At 41.0% G+C, this 17963-nt stretch overlaps 1 protein-coding gene across 1 annotated transcript in view; it reads left to right on the top strand.

Annotated features, from left to right (window-relative positions):
* Nucleotides 1–17963, top strand: part of TNS3 (tensin 3) — a 312789-nt gene that overhangs the window by 279635 nt on the left and 15191 nt on the right. The window contains exons 19-21 of the mRNA XM_006876503.1: nt 9705–9836; nt 13931–14026; nt 16723–16800. Coding sequence (XP_006876565.1) covers nt 9705–9836; nt 13931–14026; nt 16723–16800 — 306 coding nt within the window. The remainder of the gene's footprint in view (nt 1–9704; nt 9837–13930; nt 14027–16722; nt 16801–17963) is intronic.

Raw genomic sequence — 17963 nt, 5'->3', positions numbered from 1 at the left:
AACACAACTTCTGATTGTACAGAGAGACCTGTTGATCCGACACTGCCGGGGATGCCCGGGCACTGTGCCATGCCACTCCACAGAGGAGTGGGCCAGAAAGGACAAAGAGACGTGGCCCTTTTAGCAGCCCTGCTGTATGAAATCATCGATGACTTTAACTGCATCTGCACCCCTTCATTCATCCAAATATGGAAGACAGATGCATACTGATAGTAAGATCTAGAGAAATCAAGTTCTGATGCATACTGACACATGGGGGGACCTAGGAAACACTAGTTTAAGTAAAACAAGCCAGACATCAAAGGACAAATAGTGCATGTTCCCACTTAGATGAAATATCAAAGCTAGGCAAATGCATCAAGACAGAAAGAAGAAGATTAGGGATTACCTTAATTCGGGAATATTAATAATATCTGGGGGTAGAATTAATCTGATTTGTCACTTTTTCCAAAACGTAACTAGACGAGGTATCAGAAAATGAGGCTGATAACGTGCTCAGAGTGATAGCTTCCTTAGTGATCAGCGTTCATATGTTTAGCTGAATTAACGTGCTCAGAGTGATAGCTTCCTTAGTGGTCAGCGTTCATTTGTTTAGCTGAATTAACGTGCTCAGAGTGATAGCTTCCTTAGTGATCAGCGTTCATATGTTTAGCTGAATTCTTTGAATCTCCACCTTGTGTTGGTTTCTGTACCAGGAGTTGCATTCTCCACACAATTTCATGGGGCTGACCTCTAGGAAAGACTTGAAGAGCAAGGGAAACCCCTAGCTTTGGGTCTTACTGTGGAGTGAAAGATGTGGAGGCATGGCCGGGCCATGCCTGGTGGGCTAGATTCTGGTACCTTGGAGTGTGGGGTGTACTGGGCTGGAGATAACAGGGTCTGACTAAAGGAGGAAGGATTGACAAGCCTCCACTGCCGGCCTGAAACCCACATGACTACATTGTGCCCTGTTATGTTAACTTCAGGGTTAAAAACCATCTCCTCATGACATATCCCAAAAGTATCTAAAAATGAAGGGTTTCCTGGTGAAAAAACAACACTGTCAAATTTTCTCATTGATATTCTTCTATTCATTTAAGTGTATAATAGAAGTTGTAAGAATGTGCATTTCTTCCCAAACACTCAATGAAGCTATTGTTATTTTAAATGGGGAGGAAGGAGGCAGAAGAGAAAGAAAAAAGAAAATGCTCTGGAAAGACCTTTATTGTCCTGAATTGGCCTTTTGTGAAAATGCTACTCCCCACTGCTTTGTGAGTCCTGGTTTGGCTGGGTCCTAGAGTCCTGGTGTGGTGCTGCAGGATGGTGCACAGGACTGCAAGGTCGATGATTCAAACTCACCAGATGCCCTTCAGAAATGCTATCCAGGATCACTGTGAGTTGGAAAGGACTCCACAGCATTTAGCAACAAGTCTGACTGGGTGTCCTTTTCTTGTTGCCACCATTCAGTCCTCTGCTGCTCTTAAAGGAAACCTGATCTTGGCCGTAAAGTAGTGCCTCTTTGCTCCTTGACCCACTGGTTCTTCAGGTACCTCGTTCTAGAAGATTCTAAACAGGCCCTCTTACTCTGTTGGCACAACTTTCTCAACCAGGCTTATCTGCTGGATTAGACTGTCCACTCCTTTGGTTAACCTGATCACTGTGATTGTACCTGCAACAAAAACAATGCTGTTATTGCAGAAAAATGCAACTGCAGAGCATACATTTGGAATGTAGTTCAACATTTAATTTCTCTCTAGAATACAAATAATAATGCCTGCCATCTAGGCTCATCATGGATCTTTCTTTACCAAGATTAATGCCCTTCTTCAGGGACTGATCCCTCCTGATAATATGTCCAAACTATGAGAGACCAAGTCTGGCCATCCTGACCTCTAAGGAGCATTCTGGCACTACTTCGAATGAAGATTTGTTTGTTCTTCTGGCAGTCCATGGTATTTTTTATCTTCTTTAACAACATAACTCAAATGCATCAATTCTTCTATGGTCTTCCTTATTTACTGTCCAACTTTCACATGCATATGAGGCAATTGAAAATGCCCTGGCTTGTATCAGGAGCGCCTTAGTCCTCAAACTGATATCTTTGCTCTTGAACACATTGTAAAGGCATCTTGTGCAGCAGATTTGCTTATTGCAATGTGTCATTTGATATCTTGACTGCTGCTTCCATGAGTGTTCGTTGTAGATCCAAGCAAAATGAAGTCTTTGACAACTTCAATTTTTTTTTTCTCCATTTACCATGATGTTATTTATCGGTCCAGCTGTGAGGATTTTTGTTTTCTTTACATCGAGGTGCAATACTTACTGATCTTCATCAGTAAGTATTTTTAGTCCTCTTCCTTGGCTTCCAGTAAACATGGATGTGTCATCTGCATATCACAGGTTGTTGATGAGTCTTCCTCCAATCCTGATGCCACATTCTTCTCCATATTGTTGTTGTTGTTAAGTGCCATAGAGTGGGTTCTGACTCATAGCTACCCTATACAGGGTTTCCAAGGAATGGCTGGTGAGTTTGAGCTGCCAACCTTATGATTCAAACTGACCTTGCAGTCCAGTACTTTATCATACAGCGCCACACCAAGACTCCTTCATATAGTCTTGGCTTATTTGCTCAGCATACAGATTGATAAATATGGCACATCATAAACACTCAACAAAAAGTAACTACTGTTCTCATTACTTACATTTGAGCCACACAATTAAAAATATTTCTTTATGTGGATTTCATCTAAAATTGGCTACTATGTTTTATTTGTTGTTGTTGTCAAATGCCATCCAGTTGGCTCCAACTCATAGTGGCCCTGTATAGTGTTTCCAAGGAGTGACTAGTGAATTGGATCCACTGACCTTGCAGCTAAAATGGACTTGTGGTCCAGTGTTTATCCTACAGTGCCACAACAGGTGTTAATTTTTTCAGCTGGACTAACTTTGTCCATTTCTGGATATTTTATATAGAAGACATCTGTTCATCATAGTTGTCATGCCCTACCATCACCACCCCCTCAAAAAAAACAAAACCAACTCTGATAAGGTATCAAACAGTGAAAAGTACCTTTTTCTGAGACTTTTTTTTTCTGTCCTAAAAAAAAGAATACGTGTTTAATGTATTTTTGGAGTCCTGGTGTGGCGCTGTAAGCTAATGCGTCAGACTGCAAAGTCATTTGAACTGCAAGGTCAGTGGTTCAAGCTCACCAGCTGCTCCTTGACAATCTTATACAGGGTGGCTGTGGGTTGGAATCGACTCAACGGCACTTAACAACAACAAGTAATGTATTACTAACACCCACTGTATCATCAAGTCAATTCTGACTCAGAGTAACCCTGTAGGAGAAAGTAGAACTCTTCCTAGGATTTCTAAGACTGTACAACTTTATGGAAGCAGAGAGCCTCATCTTTCTCCCATGGAGCAGCTGGTGGGTTTGAACCATTAATCTTAATACATCAGAGCTTAATACAGGTTTGCAAAAGGAATAAATAACCCACTGCCACCGAGTGAATTCTGACACATAGTGACCCTGTTTAGGGTTTCCAGGGCTGTAAATCTTTCTGTTAGCAGAAAGCCTCATTTTGTCCCACGGATTGGCTAGTGGGTTTAAATTGCTGACCTTGTGGTTAGCCTTCTAGTGATTATACTATATACCCCCAGGGCTCTGTATAACCCCTACTATTTAGAAAATGTGCTCTGAGAAAATCCACTAATGCCAGTGTTTCTAGAAGCATTTTCAGAGGACGATATCTGGGGTCCTTCCTCATCCTAGAGCCCCCCTGTACTCAGGATAGAGCCCCCGTGTCCTCAGAACCATGGAACACTATTTTGGACTTGGTAGGGTAGCAGTAGCTTGTGGAAGCTCTGGCTTTAGTACCACCGGCAGCAGACACATGTACCCTTTTCAGGGGTCAGATCAAATCTGTCCCCATTTAATTCTCTTCCTCTTTCCCACCATGCATCCAGTTTAGGGGCCTCCGTATGGCCAAAAGTAACCCTGGCATTGCAGTGGTTATGCACTGGTCTGCTAACGGTCCCTGGTTCTAATCCACTTGCCTCTCCATGGGAGAAAGATGCAGCAGTCTGCTTGCGTGCAGATTTATAACACTTCTACTCTGTCCTAGAGTTGCTGTGAGTCAAAATCAACTCAACAGCAATTGGTTCTGTTTTCAGTTTGCTGTGACCCGGAAGAGGTTATTGAGCTTGTCTCACCTCGCTCATTCTGTACATGGGGCAAGGGCACACAACGTGCTGAAAAGTGCCGGGGGAATCCTATGTTTCACACCACAGAAAACAGATATCACACCTGTGGGATGGACTGAGCTAGCAATACATGGATAGGGGAGCTGTGATCATGAGTTATTTATGGGAGGAAATGTACATCCTGCCTTTTAATAATTCTGTCCCCTGTTCTAATCTCCAGACAGCCTTTGGTATTTAAAAAGTTAGTGTTTCCACACTGTAATTTTATAGAACTTTATTCTTCAAATCCCTACTTTCCTTTTTTATACGGAATGATAACAAGAACACATAGGAAAATAATCATATGATGTAGAAAAGACATTTGCTAAAACCCAAATCGTTTCCTAATTTAAAATAAATAAATAAATAAAACTATCAGCAAAGTATGTATTTTACTGAGAAGGGCAATTCCTCAATATAATTAGGGACATATATGGAAAGCCAACAGCCAATATTATTCTCAATTGAGAAAGACCGAGAGCATTCCTGTCTAGAATGAGAGAGAAAGAACTAGACAAAGATGCCCATTATCACCACTCTTATTCAATATTATAGGAAAAGTTCTAGCCAAAGCATAAGGCAAGAAAGGAAAATGGAAGGTATCTGAATCATCTGTCAGGCCGTCGTATTATGGTGGCTTGTGTGTTGGATGTTATTGCAGTGATGTTTTAAATGGCATGGTAAACAAGTTTCAGCAAGGCTTCCAGACGAAAACAGACAAAGAAGAAGGAAAGGTGGACCACTTCTGAAAACCTTATGGATAGCAGCAAAATTGTAAGATATAATTCCGGAAGATGAGTCCCTTAGGTTGGAAGGCACACAAAATATGACTGAGAAAGAGCTGCCTTCTCCAAGTAGACATGGTCATGATGATGTGAATGGAGCAAAGCTTTGGGGACCTTCAGTTGCTAATGGGGGCACAACTCAAAATGAGGAGAAATAGCTACAGACATCCATTAATAATTGGAATGTAGGATGTGCTAAGTATGAATCTAGAAAAATTAGAAAATGTCAAAAATGAAATTGAACACGCACAAAAAAATGATATCTAAGGTATTAATGAGTTGAAATGGAGTAATGTTGGCCATTTTGAATCAGACTATACTATGATTTACCAGGCCGGGAAAGACAAACTGAAGAGGAATGACTTCACATTCATCATAAAAAAGAACAAATAAGGATCTATCTTGAAGTACACCACTGTCTATTATAGGATAATATTTATAAATCTATAAGGAAGGCTGTTTAATACCACTGTTATTCAAATCTATGCATCACTAAAGCCAGTGATGATAGCATTGAGGAATTCTACCAAATTCTTTAGTCTGATACTGATCAAACATGCAATCAAGAGGCATTGATAATTACTGGTAATTGGAATGTGAATGCTGCAAACAAAGAGGTAGTTACAAAATACGGCCTTGGGGAGAGAAATGATGCTGGTGATCTCATGATAGAATTCATTGCAAATATATTTTCAACAGCATAAAAGGCAGATCTCACCAGAAGGAATACATAGAAATTAAATTGACTGTATCTGTGAGAAGAAATGATAGGGAATCTCAATGTCATCAGCCAAAACAAGGCTTACATGGAAAGTTCAGGCTGAAGCTAAAGAAATTAAAACAAATCCAAGAGAGCAAAATATGAGCCTGAATACATCCCACCTGAATTTAGAGACCATCTCAAGAACGGAATTGATGCATTAGACACTAACGACCAAATACCACAGGAGTTGTGGTATGACAGCAGGAACATATTACAAGAAAAAAAAAGTCACTGAAAAGACAGGAAGGAAAGAAAAAGACAAAAATTATGTCAGAAGAGACATGAATCTTGATGTCATGCATAACAAAGCTAAAGTGAACGGTAGAGATGAGCAGAAAATTTTCAAAGGTTAGCCCAAGAAGACAACGCTTATTTTAATGAAATGTAACTGGGAGTTACAAAACCAAAATGGCAGAACACACTCAATATTTCTCAAGCTGCAAAAACTGAAGAAAAAATTGAAGCCTTGATTTGTGATACTGAAGGACTCCATGCAGAAAGCGTCAAAAGGAGATGGAAGGAATATAAAGAGTTATCGTATCAGAAAGAACTGGTCAATATTTAACCATGTCAAGAGGTAGCATATGATGTTACTAAATAAAGGAAGAAATTTAAGCAGCAATAAAGTCATGGGTGGAAAACAAGGCTCTAGGAATTTCCAGAGTACGTATTGAAATCTTTCAACAAACTGATGCAGCACTGGAGACGCTTGTTCATCTATGTCAAGAAATTTGGAAGACCTGGTCAGTCAATTAGAAGAGACGCATATTTGTGCCCATTCCAAAGAGGTGATGCAACAAAAGGGTGAAAGTCATCAAACAATATAATGTCACCTGCAAGTAAAATTTTGCTAAAGATAATTCAAGAATTGTTGCCAACAGTGCATCAACAAGGAACAGGCAGAAATTCAAGCCAGATTCAGAAGACGACATTGTTGTTGTTGTTAGGTGTCATCGAGTTGATACCTACCCATAGTGACCTTACGCACAGCAGAACAAAACACTGCCCGATCCTGGACCAACCTCACTACTGTTGCCACGCTTGAGTCCATTATATAGAACTAGGGAAATCATTGCTGATGTCAGATGGATATTGGCTGAAAGTAGAAAATACCAGAGAGATGTTTACCTGTGTAATGTTTATTGACTATACAAAAGCTTTGGACTGTGTGAATCATAACAAACTATGGATAACATTGCAAAGAATGGGTATTCCAGAACACTTAATTTTGTTCATGAAAAACCTGTTCATAAACCAAGAGGCAGTTGTTAGAACAGAACAGGGTGATACTGAATGGTATAAAATCAGAAAAGGTGTTGTTCACCAGGGTTGTATCCTTCACTATATGTATTCAATATGTATAGTGAGCAAATAACCCAAGGAGCTGGATTATATGTTGAAGAATGTGGCGTCAAGATTAGAGGAAAACTCAGTAACGACCTGCTACATGCAAATGATACAACCTTGCTTGCTGTAAGCAAAGAGAACTTGAAATACTTTCTGATGTTGCTCAAAGACTACAACCTTTAGTGTGGATTCCACCTCAATGTAAAGAAAACAAAAATTTTTACAAGTAGACCAATAAATAGCATCATGATAAATGGAGAAATGATTGAAGTTGTCAAAAACTTCATGTTGCATAACTCTACAGTCAACACTCAAGAAATTAAATGCTGTATTACATTAGGCAAATATGCCATAAAGACCTCTTTAAAATGTTTAAGAGCAAAGAGAATCACTTTAAGGACTAAGGTCCACCCCATTCAAGTGATGGTATTTTCAGTCACCTCATGTGCATGTGAAACTTGGACAATGTATAAAGAAAACTGTAAGAATCGATGTATTTGGATTATGGTGTAGGAAGAAAATATTAAAAGTATCATGGACTGCCAAAAGAACAAATAAATCTACCTTGGAAGATGTGCAACCAGAATGCTACTTAAAATAAGGATGGTGAAACTTTGTCTGTCGTACTTGGGACGTATTATCAGACGGGACCAGTTCCTGGAAAAAGACATCATGCTCGATAAAGTGGAGGATCGATGAAAAAGAGGAAGGACCTCCAAGGAGATAGGTTGACACAGTGGCAGCCACAGTGGTCTCTAATAATTTAACAGCAATTGTGAAGGTGGTGTGGGATGAGACAGTATGTCATTCTGTTGTGCATAGGGTTACTATAAGTCAGCACCAGTTGGGTGGCACCGAACAATAACTTATACAACAACAACAAATCAGAAAGGAAGAAGTAAAACCAACTCTTTTCACAAATTACGTATACTTAGAAAATTCCAGAGATTTCCACCAAAAAATTTACCAGCTCGAATAGAAGAATTTTGTAAACTTGCAAGATACAAAATCAATACATAAAACTCAGTAGGTTCCCTACTACCAAGGCGAACTCTGAAAAAGAAATCAAGGTTGTACTGTTTACAACAGCCTCCAAAGTTATAAAATATCTAGGAATAAAACTAGCCAGGACTGTAAAAGACCTTGTTGTTGTTGTTGTTAAGTGCCCATGAGTCAGTTCTGACTCATAGCGACCCTGTATAGAGTTTTTGAGGAGCGGCTGGTGAGTTTGAACCGCAAGATCTTGTGGTTCAAACTGACCTTGAGGTGGAGTGCTTATCCTTTCACAATGTCGCGTCTTCCAATCCATGAGAATGGAATGTTCTTCCATTTACATAGGTCTGTTTTAGTACCTTAAAATAATGCTTTATAACTTTAATTGGTTCTTTTACTATATAATAAAGACTCTAAAGCATCAGTTAACATTGTGAAAATATCAGCACTACCCAAAAGATCTATAGGTAAAGTGGAATGCCAGTCCAAATTTCAGTAACATTTTTTCCTAAACTCGGAAAACAAATGACCCACTTCATATGGAAAGAAAAGAAGTACCAAGTACCAAGAAAAAAGCATTATTGAAGAAGAAAAAAATAGAAGTTCTCACATTTCCCAATCTCAAACATACTGTACAGTCATAGTAATCAAACAGTCTTTTACTGGTTCAGTGACAGATATATAGAACGATAGAATATAATTGAAATCCCAGAAATAAATCAATTCATCTTTGAGCAGCTGATTTTTGATAACAGGTCAAAGTCCTTTCAGTGGGGAAAAAAAGCAGTTTCTTTAACAAAATGGTGATTCTGATGAAAGCGGTTATCCATTTGATAAACGAAACACAATCCTTACCTCACACCATACGCAAAACTCAAAATAAAGCAAAGCCCCAAATGTTAAAACTATGAAGTTCCTGGAAGATAATATAGGGACAAATCTATAGGATCTCTCCCCCTCCCCCCCCCAAAAAAATAGATGATAAAACACAACTACAAATGCACCAACAGCAGAAGACAGATGCAACACTATGTGACACCAACGACTCTTCCCATAGCCCTCTCTGTTCAGCTGAGTTTGACCACACAGAATTCAGACAGCACACTTAGAGTTATGGGATTTATTAGGGAAGTTAACGGGGTCAGAAAATGCTCAGGGCACATTTGTTCCAGTCAGCTGCTGTTAAATGCCAAACAGGAAAAACCACTCCACCATAAGCCTCAGCCTGCAGGCATGCGGCTCTAGCTCAGTGGGTCAGCAAACCAGTTATTCACTCGGGAGGAGCCTTGGCCTGTTAGGTGGGACCACTGTGCTGACTTTATAGGATTCTGAGGCTGTGTGGACCAGACAGCATCCACATCTGGATGCTAAGGTAAGAGCGGTTCTTATTCCTCCTTTACAGTCAGTACCCCATGAATGCTGGATGTCCCACCACACCTCCCCCAGGGCCCCTCTACTCCAGTTCAAGTCACTCCTTGACCAGAGGGATCATACTTTAATTCTCACAAGGAGTGAGTGGAAGAGGGCCTTCTCGATGTCACAAATGGAGATAGACTTTGCAAAAGCTCATTTCTCTCTCCCTTCTGTCTAGCCATTGCCATGTTGAAGGACAAGGAGCCAGGCTCATTCATCGTGCGGGACAGCCATTCCTTCCGTGGTGCCTATGGCCTAGCTATGAAAGTGGCCACTCCTCCACCTTCAGTCTTGCAATTGAACAAGAAAGGTATCTCCATGGGCACCAGTCCTGTTCCTTCATTCATCTCCTTGGAGTGTTGGTTGTTGATTTTTATGCTAATAAGTTCATTCATGATTTACAACAATACATATAGCTTTTCTTTTTACTAACTGTTCTTTCATGTATCTTTTACTAAATACTATCCTTGTTCAAGATAGAATGTTGATTTTTGTAAAAATAAAGATGATACATTAAATTGTTCAAAAATAAGAATGGAACAAGGAATCCACTAAGAAGTCTTGCTGCCTATCTTATCCCATTGACCTCCCTACCCTCTCATACTCCATAACCATTTGTAATAAACTGTTGTATGTTTTTTCATTGATTCTGTATAAGTACAATCAAACATGCATTGTTTTTTCCATTTTCTTACATACAAGGCATTTTCTTACAAACATGCATTGTTTTTTCCATTTTCTTACATACCGCATACACTATTTTTATACCTATACCCAGTAGAGTTTTTCAGATGGATATAAAATAATGATTATCTAAGACGAGAGAGCCTAGATTATGACCTTCTTCAGGAAACCAAGGAGTCCTGGTGTGGCACTGTAGGATAAACACTGGTCAGTGAGTGGTTCAACACCACAAGCTGCTCCTCAGACACCCTCTACAGGGTCACTATGGGTCAGAACTGACTCACCAACACTTAGCAACAGCAACAAGGTAGCCAGACAAAGCCAAACAAGTTACCATCAAGTCTATTCCAACTGATGGTGACCCCATTGTTCCAGAATGGAACGCCGTAGGGTTTTCTAGGCTGTGACCTTTCTTCCTAGGTTTAAACCACCCACTTCTCAGCTGGTGGTTTGGTGATTAAACAGTTGTGCCACCAGGAACTTAATAAAATGTAGACTAGAACATGGAGATGCAACTTAAATAAAAAACCTCTGGGTTCCCATAATTATCAATATATTGACTCTCTTGCTCTGTCCTCCAGTATTCATAAAGTAATGCAAATTACTTATCACTACCATTGTAAAAATAAACCTATTAGTTAAGTAAAGTGAAAAGTTAAAGTTTTCTGTATTAACCACCAAAGATGAATCTCTAAGCATCAAAGTTTACTTTTTCCTATTTTAAACTTTATGTAAGCAAACTGATGTGAATGTATTCTTTTATGACTTGTCTCTTCTTCAACATTTTAGACAAATCCGTTATATATTTAAGATTGCTTGCAGCTGTTCTCTTTCATTGTTTACATTCATCCCATGGATACACTGCAATTTCTTTACCTACCCTATTGTTTATGGACATTTGGATTTTGGCTTATTCTGTTTGTCTTTTTATCTCACCGCTATCACTATGCCAGAATCTCTAAGGAATGGGAAAGGGTTCTCTTACCCTCTCTTTCCCCCCAAATATGCAAATCATGAACTGAGGTATTACCAGGCCACTTGATTTTAGGGTTCCCTGGTTCATCAGGAATGAGGGAAATAAAATAAGCAAAGGTTTGAACTCACATTGATGAAAGAAATAAAATGGCACCTACCTGCTTCACTCCCGTTTCATGTCTAATACCTGAAAGGTTTCATCCAAATCCTTGTATGAAGCCTCTGTTTAAAATCTTCCAGGGAAATCACCTTAGAAGGTAAGGTTTGGTTGCTAAGAGATCCAGCCCCAGAAATGGGTGGGGTATCTTCAGAATGCACAGGTGGATTTGTTTTGGCAAGTTTATCCATTGATTGCATGGAGAGAAAGGATGGGAGATGAAGTGGGGAAGGACCACAGGGCTCCAAATGCTTGTGTCTTCTAGGTAAGGCGAGGAATTGGTTTTGTGTAGAAGTGCTGAGCCGGGTAAATCTGGAGCACCCTGAATTCCAGCATAAGATTGATAGATGATTATTTTTTTTATTTTAAATATAGGCCTTTGTAGCTAAAGTAGGTCTGATGAGGCATTGACTTATTTGGAAACAAACTGAACATTACAGAAGTCAAAAGAGACTCAGGATAAGAACATTTGGCAAGTTTGCAGAGACGAGAAATTAACGTGCTGGCCAAGTAAACAGCAACTACTGCTTTTTCACTTTGCTTCTTGGTCTCAGTTGAAAACTGTCACGAAAGGACAAAACAGTTTTCTGCGTACATTGTCTTTTTAGGAATACGGATGGTGATGTGTAACCATTCTTCTCACCTTAGCATTCTAAGGAAGAAAAGTGTCTTCCTGCCTCTCAGACAGACTGAACTCAATCTGTCAAAAAATATTTGAATAGCAGACTTTCAAGAATCAAGTGTTGTCTTTACCACACTGCCCTCCTCCCTCACCCTAGATTTGCCATTTGGATTTCACAGTTCAAAGGTCTATGTGAGAGGAGAGTTCATCAGACCAATACATGGCCACAGTGAGTGACCACACTAACCCTGGTCATCATCCTTATACTGTAATTCAGGGCCGCTACCAATGTGACGCTGCAGAATCATGTGCTGGACTGCAAGGTTGCTTTGAAGCGCAGGGTCAGTGGTTCAAACTCACCAGCCACTCCTTGGAAACCCTATACAGGGTCGCTATGAGTTGGAACCGAGTCGATGGCACTTAACAACAACAGGTGTATAGCTGTTCTCCAGATAACTCCTAGCAAATGGATTCCCAGTTGAGTTACTTCTCACAATTGGCTTCCAGACCTGAACTGTAGTTCTACTATAGTCTGGAAACCAGTAAGTGCATTCCTCCTGTAAATGCGTGGTGACATGTCCCCCCACCATTTTAATTTAATACACCCTTTAGGTAATCTGACCTTTTCTTTTTCTGCAACCCTTTGTTTTTGTCACTATTGTTTATACACATAATTTTTGAGCCTCCTGTGGGCGAGATGCTGGAATCAACTTGGCCCTAATGGGTTCTGCCATCATAAGAGTGCAACCGAAATTAAGCAGACACAGGAGGAACTAAGAGTACAGCCTTTAAGTAATTGGACCATTTCCTTTTCTGCAAATGAGATGCTGATATTAACTCTTCATTTTTTACCCTCCTGTGGGCAAGATGCTGGAACCAACTCAGTTTTAATGGGTCCTGCCATTGGAGGTGTCAAACCCAAATTAAGAAAGCTCATGAGGAAATACGGGACAGTGAGTTCCTGCTGTTGACATTAGAATATAGCAAGCATGCCTTTTCTTCTGTTTATATCACTCATGCTTGTTTGCCATTAGACGTTAACTGCACTGGTGTGAGTCAACAGGTGATGCTTTGTAGCAACAGACTTTGGCTTCCATAACTGAATGTAAGGCTGAACAGTTATCAGCTGGCTTGCATCCTTCCAGTCCTTCAGTAGATCACTTTTCTGTATCTCTTTATGTCCCCTGTACTTCTATCTGTTGGAGCTGGTTGTTCAGTGATGGAATTCTCACCCTCCACGTAGGAGACGTAGTTCGATTTGATTCTCAGTCACTACATCCCAGGTGCGGCCTCCACTCATGTCAGTAAAGGCTTGTGTGCTGCTGATGCTGATCGGGTCAAGGTCTGGACTAAGAGTAGGAAGACAGGCCGTAAAATCAGTCATTGAAATCCCTGTAGATCACAGTGGTCCAGTCTGCAACTAATAACCACGGGGAGGGAAGAGGACTGGGCAGTTCCATTCCACTGGGCATGGAGTTGCTATGAGTTGGACGCGGGCTCAACAGCAGATAACAATTCTGTACTTGTTGTTTAATGCTGCCGTGTCGATTCCAACTCATAGAGACCCTGGATAGGGTTTCTGAGGAGCAGCTGGTGGATTTGGACCACCGACCTTGTGGTTCTGAGGCTTACCCACAGCACCACACCAGGAATCCATATTGTACTGGAGATCCAAATGTGCATCTGATTCCCTTTGCTGAGGTAATTGCAGAATGTTGAGAGCTTCCCTGCATACGTCCATCCCCAGAATTTCTCCTGTAGGGATTCGAGCCACACCCGGGTCATCCTGCACTTGGCACCCATTCCTAGATGCCTACTGCCAGCCCCCCTGCGGTGGTGGCCAGTCTCAGGCACAGATGCCTTCTCATGCACAGCTCCATGCTGTTCCTTCTGACCCTTGCTCTCAACTCTTCTCATCCTCTTTTTTAAAAAATTTTTATCCTTCTTTTCTAATGTCTCCTCACAGCTGGAGATTTGGCCAATGAACTTGTTCGGCACTTTTTGATTGAGTGTACCCCAAAAGGAGTGCGGTTGAAAGGATGCCCAAATGAGCCATACTTCGGTGAGTTTCCTGAGAGGCGCCTCCCATCACTGAACAGTGAGGTGCAGCTCCTTGTACTCTCTGGTGGGCTTTCGGTCACAACAGTTACATTTATTCCTAATTCTGAGATGCCTCCGATACCAATTACTATCTTTAAAATAAACTGGATGTGAACTTTGCCCAAAAGGCTTTCGAAGAAGCAAATGCTTAGATGTCACTGAGCTTCTGTTAGGGTGACAGAAACAATTGGGAACAGATAAGAATGATGGCTGCACAACATAAACCTAAGTTAATGACACTGAATTGTACATGTGAAGAACGTTGGAAGGGCAAGTGTTGTGTTATATTTATCACAATTAATTGAATTGGTACAGATAACAGGACACCATCTCCATAGGCACTCACAGAGCCTTGACAGATAAGGAGAGATTCTGAGCTCACAGGCTTGTTGGAGAGATTGAATGGGGTCATCCATGTGAATCACCCTGTGGCCTTAAAGCAACATCACGGCTGCAGCCCCCTTTAGAAGCACCTGCAGAGGTCGTGGGTGTGTTTAGAGCTGGAGTTATCTTCACCTTAGACTTCCTGGTTTCAGAGTCAGCAAGCTGTTTTATTTCTTGTAATTTGGTAATGATGTATGTATGTATCTATATATAATTCCCTTTATTTACTCCTCCACTATTTTTTGGAACTTGCTATGTTATTTAGGAGTCCTGGTGTACCACTGTAGGATAACGCACTGGACTATGTAAGGTAGATTTGAGCCACGAGGTCAGTGGTTCAAACTCCTCTGAAACTATACAGGGTCACTATGAGTTGGAAACGACTCTATGTATGGCATTTAACAACAACAACAATTTATTTAAGTTTTGCCCAAAGTAGACTTTACTGGAACATTGTTGTTAAGTGCCATAGCGTTGGTTCTGACCCCTACCGACCCTGTATATGGTTTCTGAGGAGCAGCTGGTGAGTTTGAACCACCAATGTTGCGGTCCAAACACCCTTGCAGTCCAGCACATTAACTGCAGGGCCACACCAAGTTAGTTGCTACAAATATAAGGGCTTTCCCTTTTACAGCAGTTTCAATTCAGCTGATGATTTGGTTGAGTAATACATTCTTTATTGCAATCTCATCTGTAGGCTTTAAGAACAACTTCATGAGGATCCGTGGGAGCTTTTATCTAGAGCAGGATAGGAAAGTGGGGGTCTCTCTTCTAGCAACAAGGTGCTAACCGAGGTGCTCTAAATTGGCAATGACTGGGATGGGGAATATCTGTCAGAAACCCTTTCCTTGAGAGTGCTTGAAAGGTCTCCAAAGTAATGCACCGAAATCACACAGTATGTTTCATCTTCAAGGAGCTGAAGGGAACTCCTGGGAGGCTGTCTATATGTGGGCGAGGGAGGGGCAGAGGGCAAGTGTAAAAAAGCGTGTTTAATTGCTAGCTTATCATTTAACTCCAGGAGCTAGTTCTAAATTTGAATTATGTATCCCTTGATATTGTCTATGGAGTCCTGATGTGGCTCTGTAGGATAAACACTGGACTGCAAGGTCAGTTTGAACTGCAAGGTCAGTGGTGCAGATCCATCAGTTGCTCCTTGGAATCCCAATACAGGGTTGCTATGAGTCAGAACTGACAAAACAGCACCAAACAACAACAACATACATGGTAGTATCTTTCTAGAACAATTCAAGAACATTGTGGGACTAACTAAGAACAACATACTTAAAATGTTTTCCTTTGTTCCTTTTATTATAGTATTTTTCATAGTGTTGTTATTGTTAAGTGCCTTCAAATGGGTTCTGACCCATAGTGACTCTGTATAGGGTTTCCAAGGAGCAGCTGGTGTGTGTGTAAAATACGATTTTTAACAAAAGTAACTTTCTAAAGCCCTTCCCATACCACAGTGTGAATGGCCCTAATGTTGTTGTTGTTGTTGTGTGCCATCGAGTCAGTACCAAACCGTAGCGGCCCTATGTACAAGAGAACGAAACACTGCCCGGTCCTGGCGTAACTTGTATATCTCCGAGCTAATTACCTACAACGTTGAGTGGATTTAGAACATCTGTCACAGCATACAGCTACATGTAAACCAACTTTCTAGTAGGGAGATTGGCTCAACAAACCAGTGGTTCTCCTCTGGAGGGGAGTGTTTAAAACAGCAGTTGCTTATGGGAAGACCCTTCAGAATAATGCAGGATTTAAGGGAGGATTCATATGCTATCTCTAGATCTTCCTTTCCTAAAGGTATACTAGCAGATGCTCCTCAGGGGAGGAATCTGTTGAGAGGAGGGGAGTTCAGCAGAAGGTTGTAGCTTCTGGAGAACCATCCCCTCTAAGTGTACATAGGCCGTTGTGATCCATGATCTTCTAAAGCAAGGACATACGTGACAAGACTCTGTAGCTCTTCTCCCCACCAGAGCATGGCTGTGTGTCTGTGTTACTGGTACACATACTGGGAAACCTTTCGATTAAAAAAGCTGGGAATTTTCTATCATTACGTGTTAATGTCATGATCTCACCCAGTATTGCCTAAACAAATACCACGTTTTGGGTCCTGTTTATCTTGTTCATGTTTTAAAATACTTGGTCAGCCTAGGGTATGAAAGTACTATGGTGGCATTTTGGTGTTTGGAATTTGTTTGTAGAATGGATGCATTCTTTACGATACTAGTTCAGAGCTGTTGCTAATTCTTTTTCTGTTCATGCCTTCCACAGGAAGTCTGACAGCTTTGGTGTATCAACATTCAATCACCCCCTTGGCTTTGCCCTGCAAACTGCTTATTCCAGACCGAGGTAACAATGTCAGACCCTTTAGCTCTTTGTATAAAGCCATCCATAGTTTCCAAAGGCACACCAATTTCAGGGATCCGTAAAGATCTAGTGAGAAAAAAATCAAACCTGAAGCTTTTTTTCTACCATATGCTTTTTGGGTAAACCCAAGAAAGGACAGGATGTTTTCCCAAGTGAAGGAGAAAAGAGGAAGTTGTGCTGCTCCCAAGCAGCCCCTGACCTCCTCCACATATCAGAGGACTTGGTGAAAGATGTTTCTGGAATGAAGAGTCTGTAGCTAAAAATACAGCAGTGTTCCCAGGGTATTTACATTTTAATGTTTATGATTCTACAAAATTGTCACAATATCGGTATTTTTTAACTTACATGATGGGGGAGCTGTTCACTTTTCTAATATTTATTTGAAAGTAACCATTATAAAAAAAAAATTTGAGAACAAGGATAGGTTAAAAAAAATATATATTACTACAAACCATAACAATTTTAAACAAAAAATAGCAAAATGTGAAGCTATTGTTTCTTGGTATATCCTCCTTCTAGGTCAGGGGTGGGGAACCTTTTTTCTGCCAAAACTTATAACATCATTTGTGGACCCTGAAAAATTAGCAACTTAAAAATTAGCCTGTTCGGGTTCCCTCAGAGCAACCCCCTCCCAAGACTGAGACTCAAGGGGAATACATGAGCAGGCATGTGGTCTGGCTGGTGACCACGTTGGTCACCGATGAGGGGAAGAGGGGGAAAGACAGCAATGAAGTGGGGAGCTAAGTCCGACCACATTCAATAGACCCCTGTGAACCTGGGTGGAGACCTGGTTGGCCAGCAGTATAGCAAGACCCGGGGACTCCTGGGCCCAGAGGCAGTGACATGGCCACAGAGGACTAGAGTGGAGAGCGAAGTGTCCAGCTGATATGAAGTGAGGGGAGATGCACAAGAACACCCATACTTGTAGACAGTACTCAGTTGACCTGGCTTTGATGGCTGGATGATCAGAACATGACTAGAAGAAGAGAGAAGAGAAAAAAAGAAAAAAAGTTACCCGCTACAGTTTGATGAACTTTACCATTGCTTATGGATGTAAGGAGCTCTGGTAGCATAGCGTAGTGGTTACGAATCGGGCTGCAAACCTTAAGGTCAGCAGTTCGAAACTACCAGCCGCTTTCTACTCC

This window comes from Chrysochloris asiatica, unplaced genomic scaffold (assembly GCF_000296735.1).
Source record: "Chrysochloris asiatica unplaced genomic scaffold, ChrAsi1.0 scaffold00384, whole genome shotgun sequence".
Taxonomy (NCBI): Eukaryota; Metazoa; Chordata; class Mammalia; order Afrosoricida; family Chrysochloridae; genus Chrysochloris; species Chrysochloris asiatica.
This window is presented reverse-complemented; position numbering and strand designations above follow the sequence as displayed.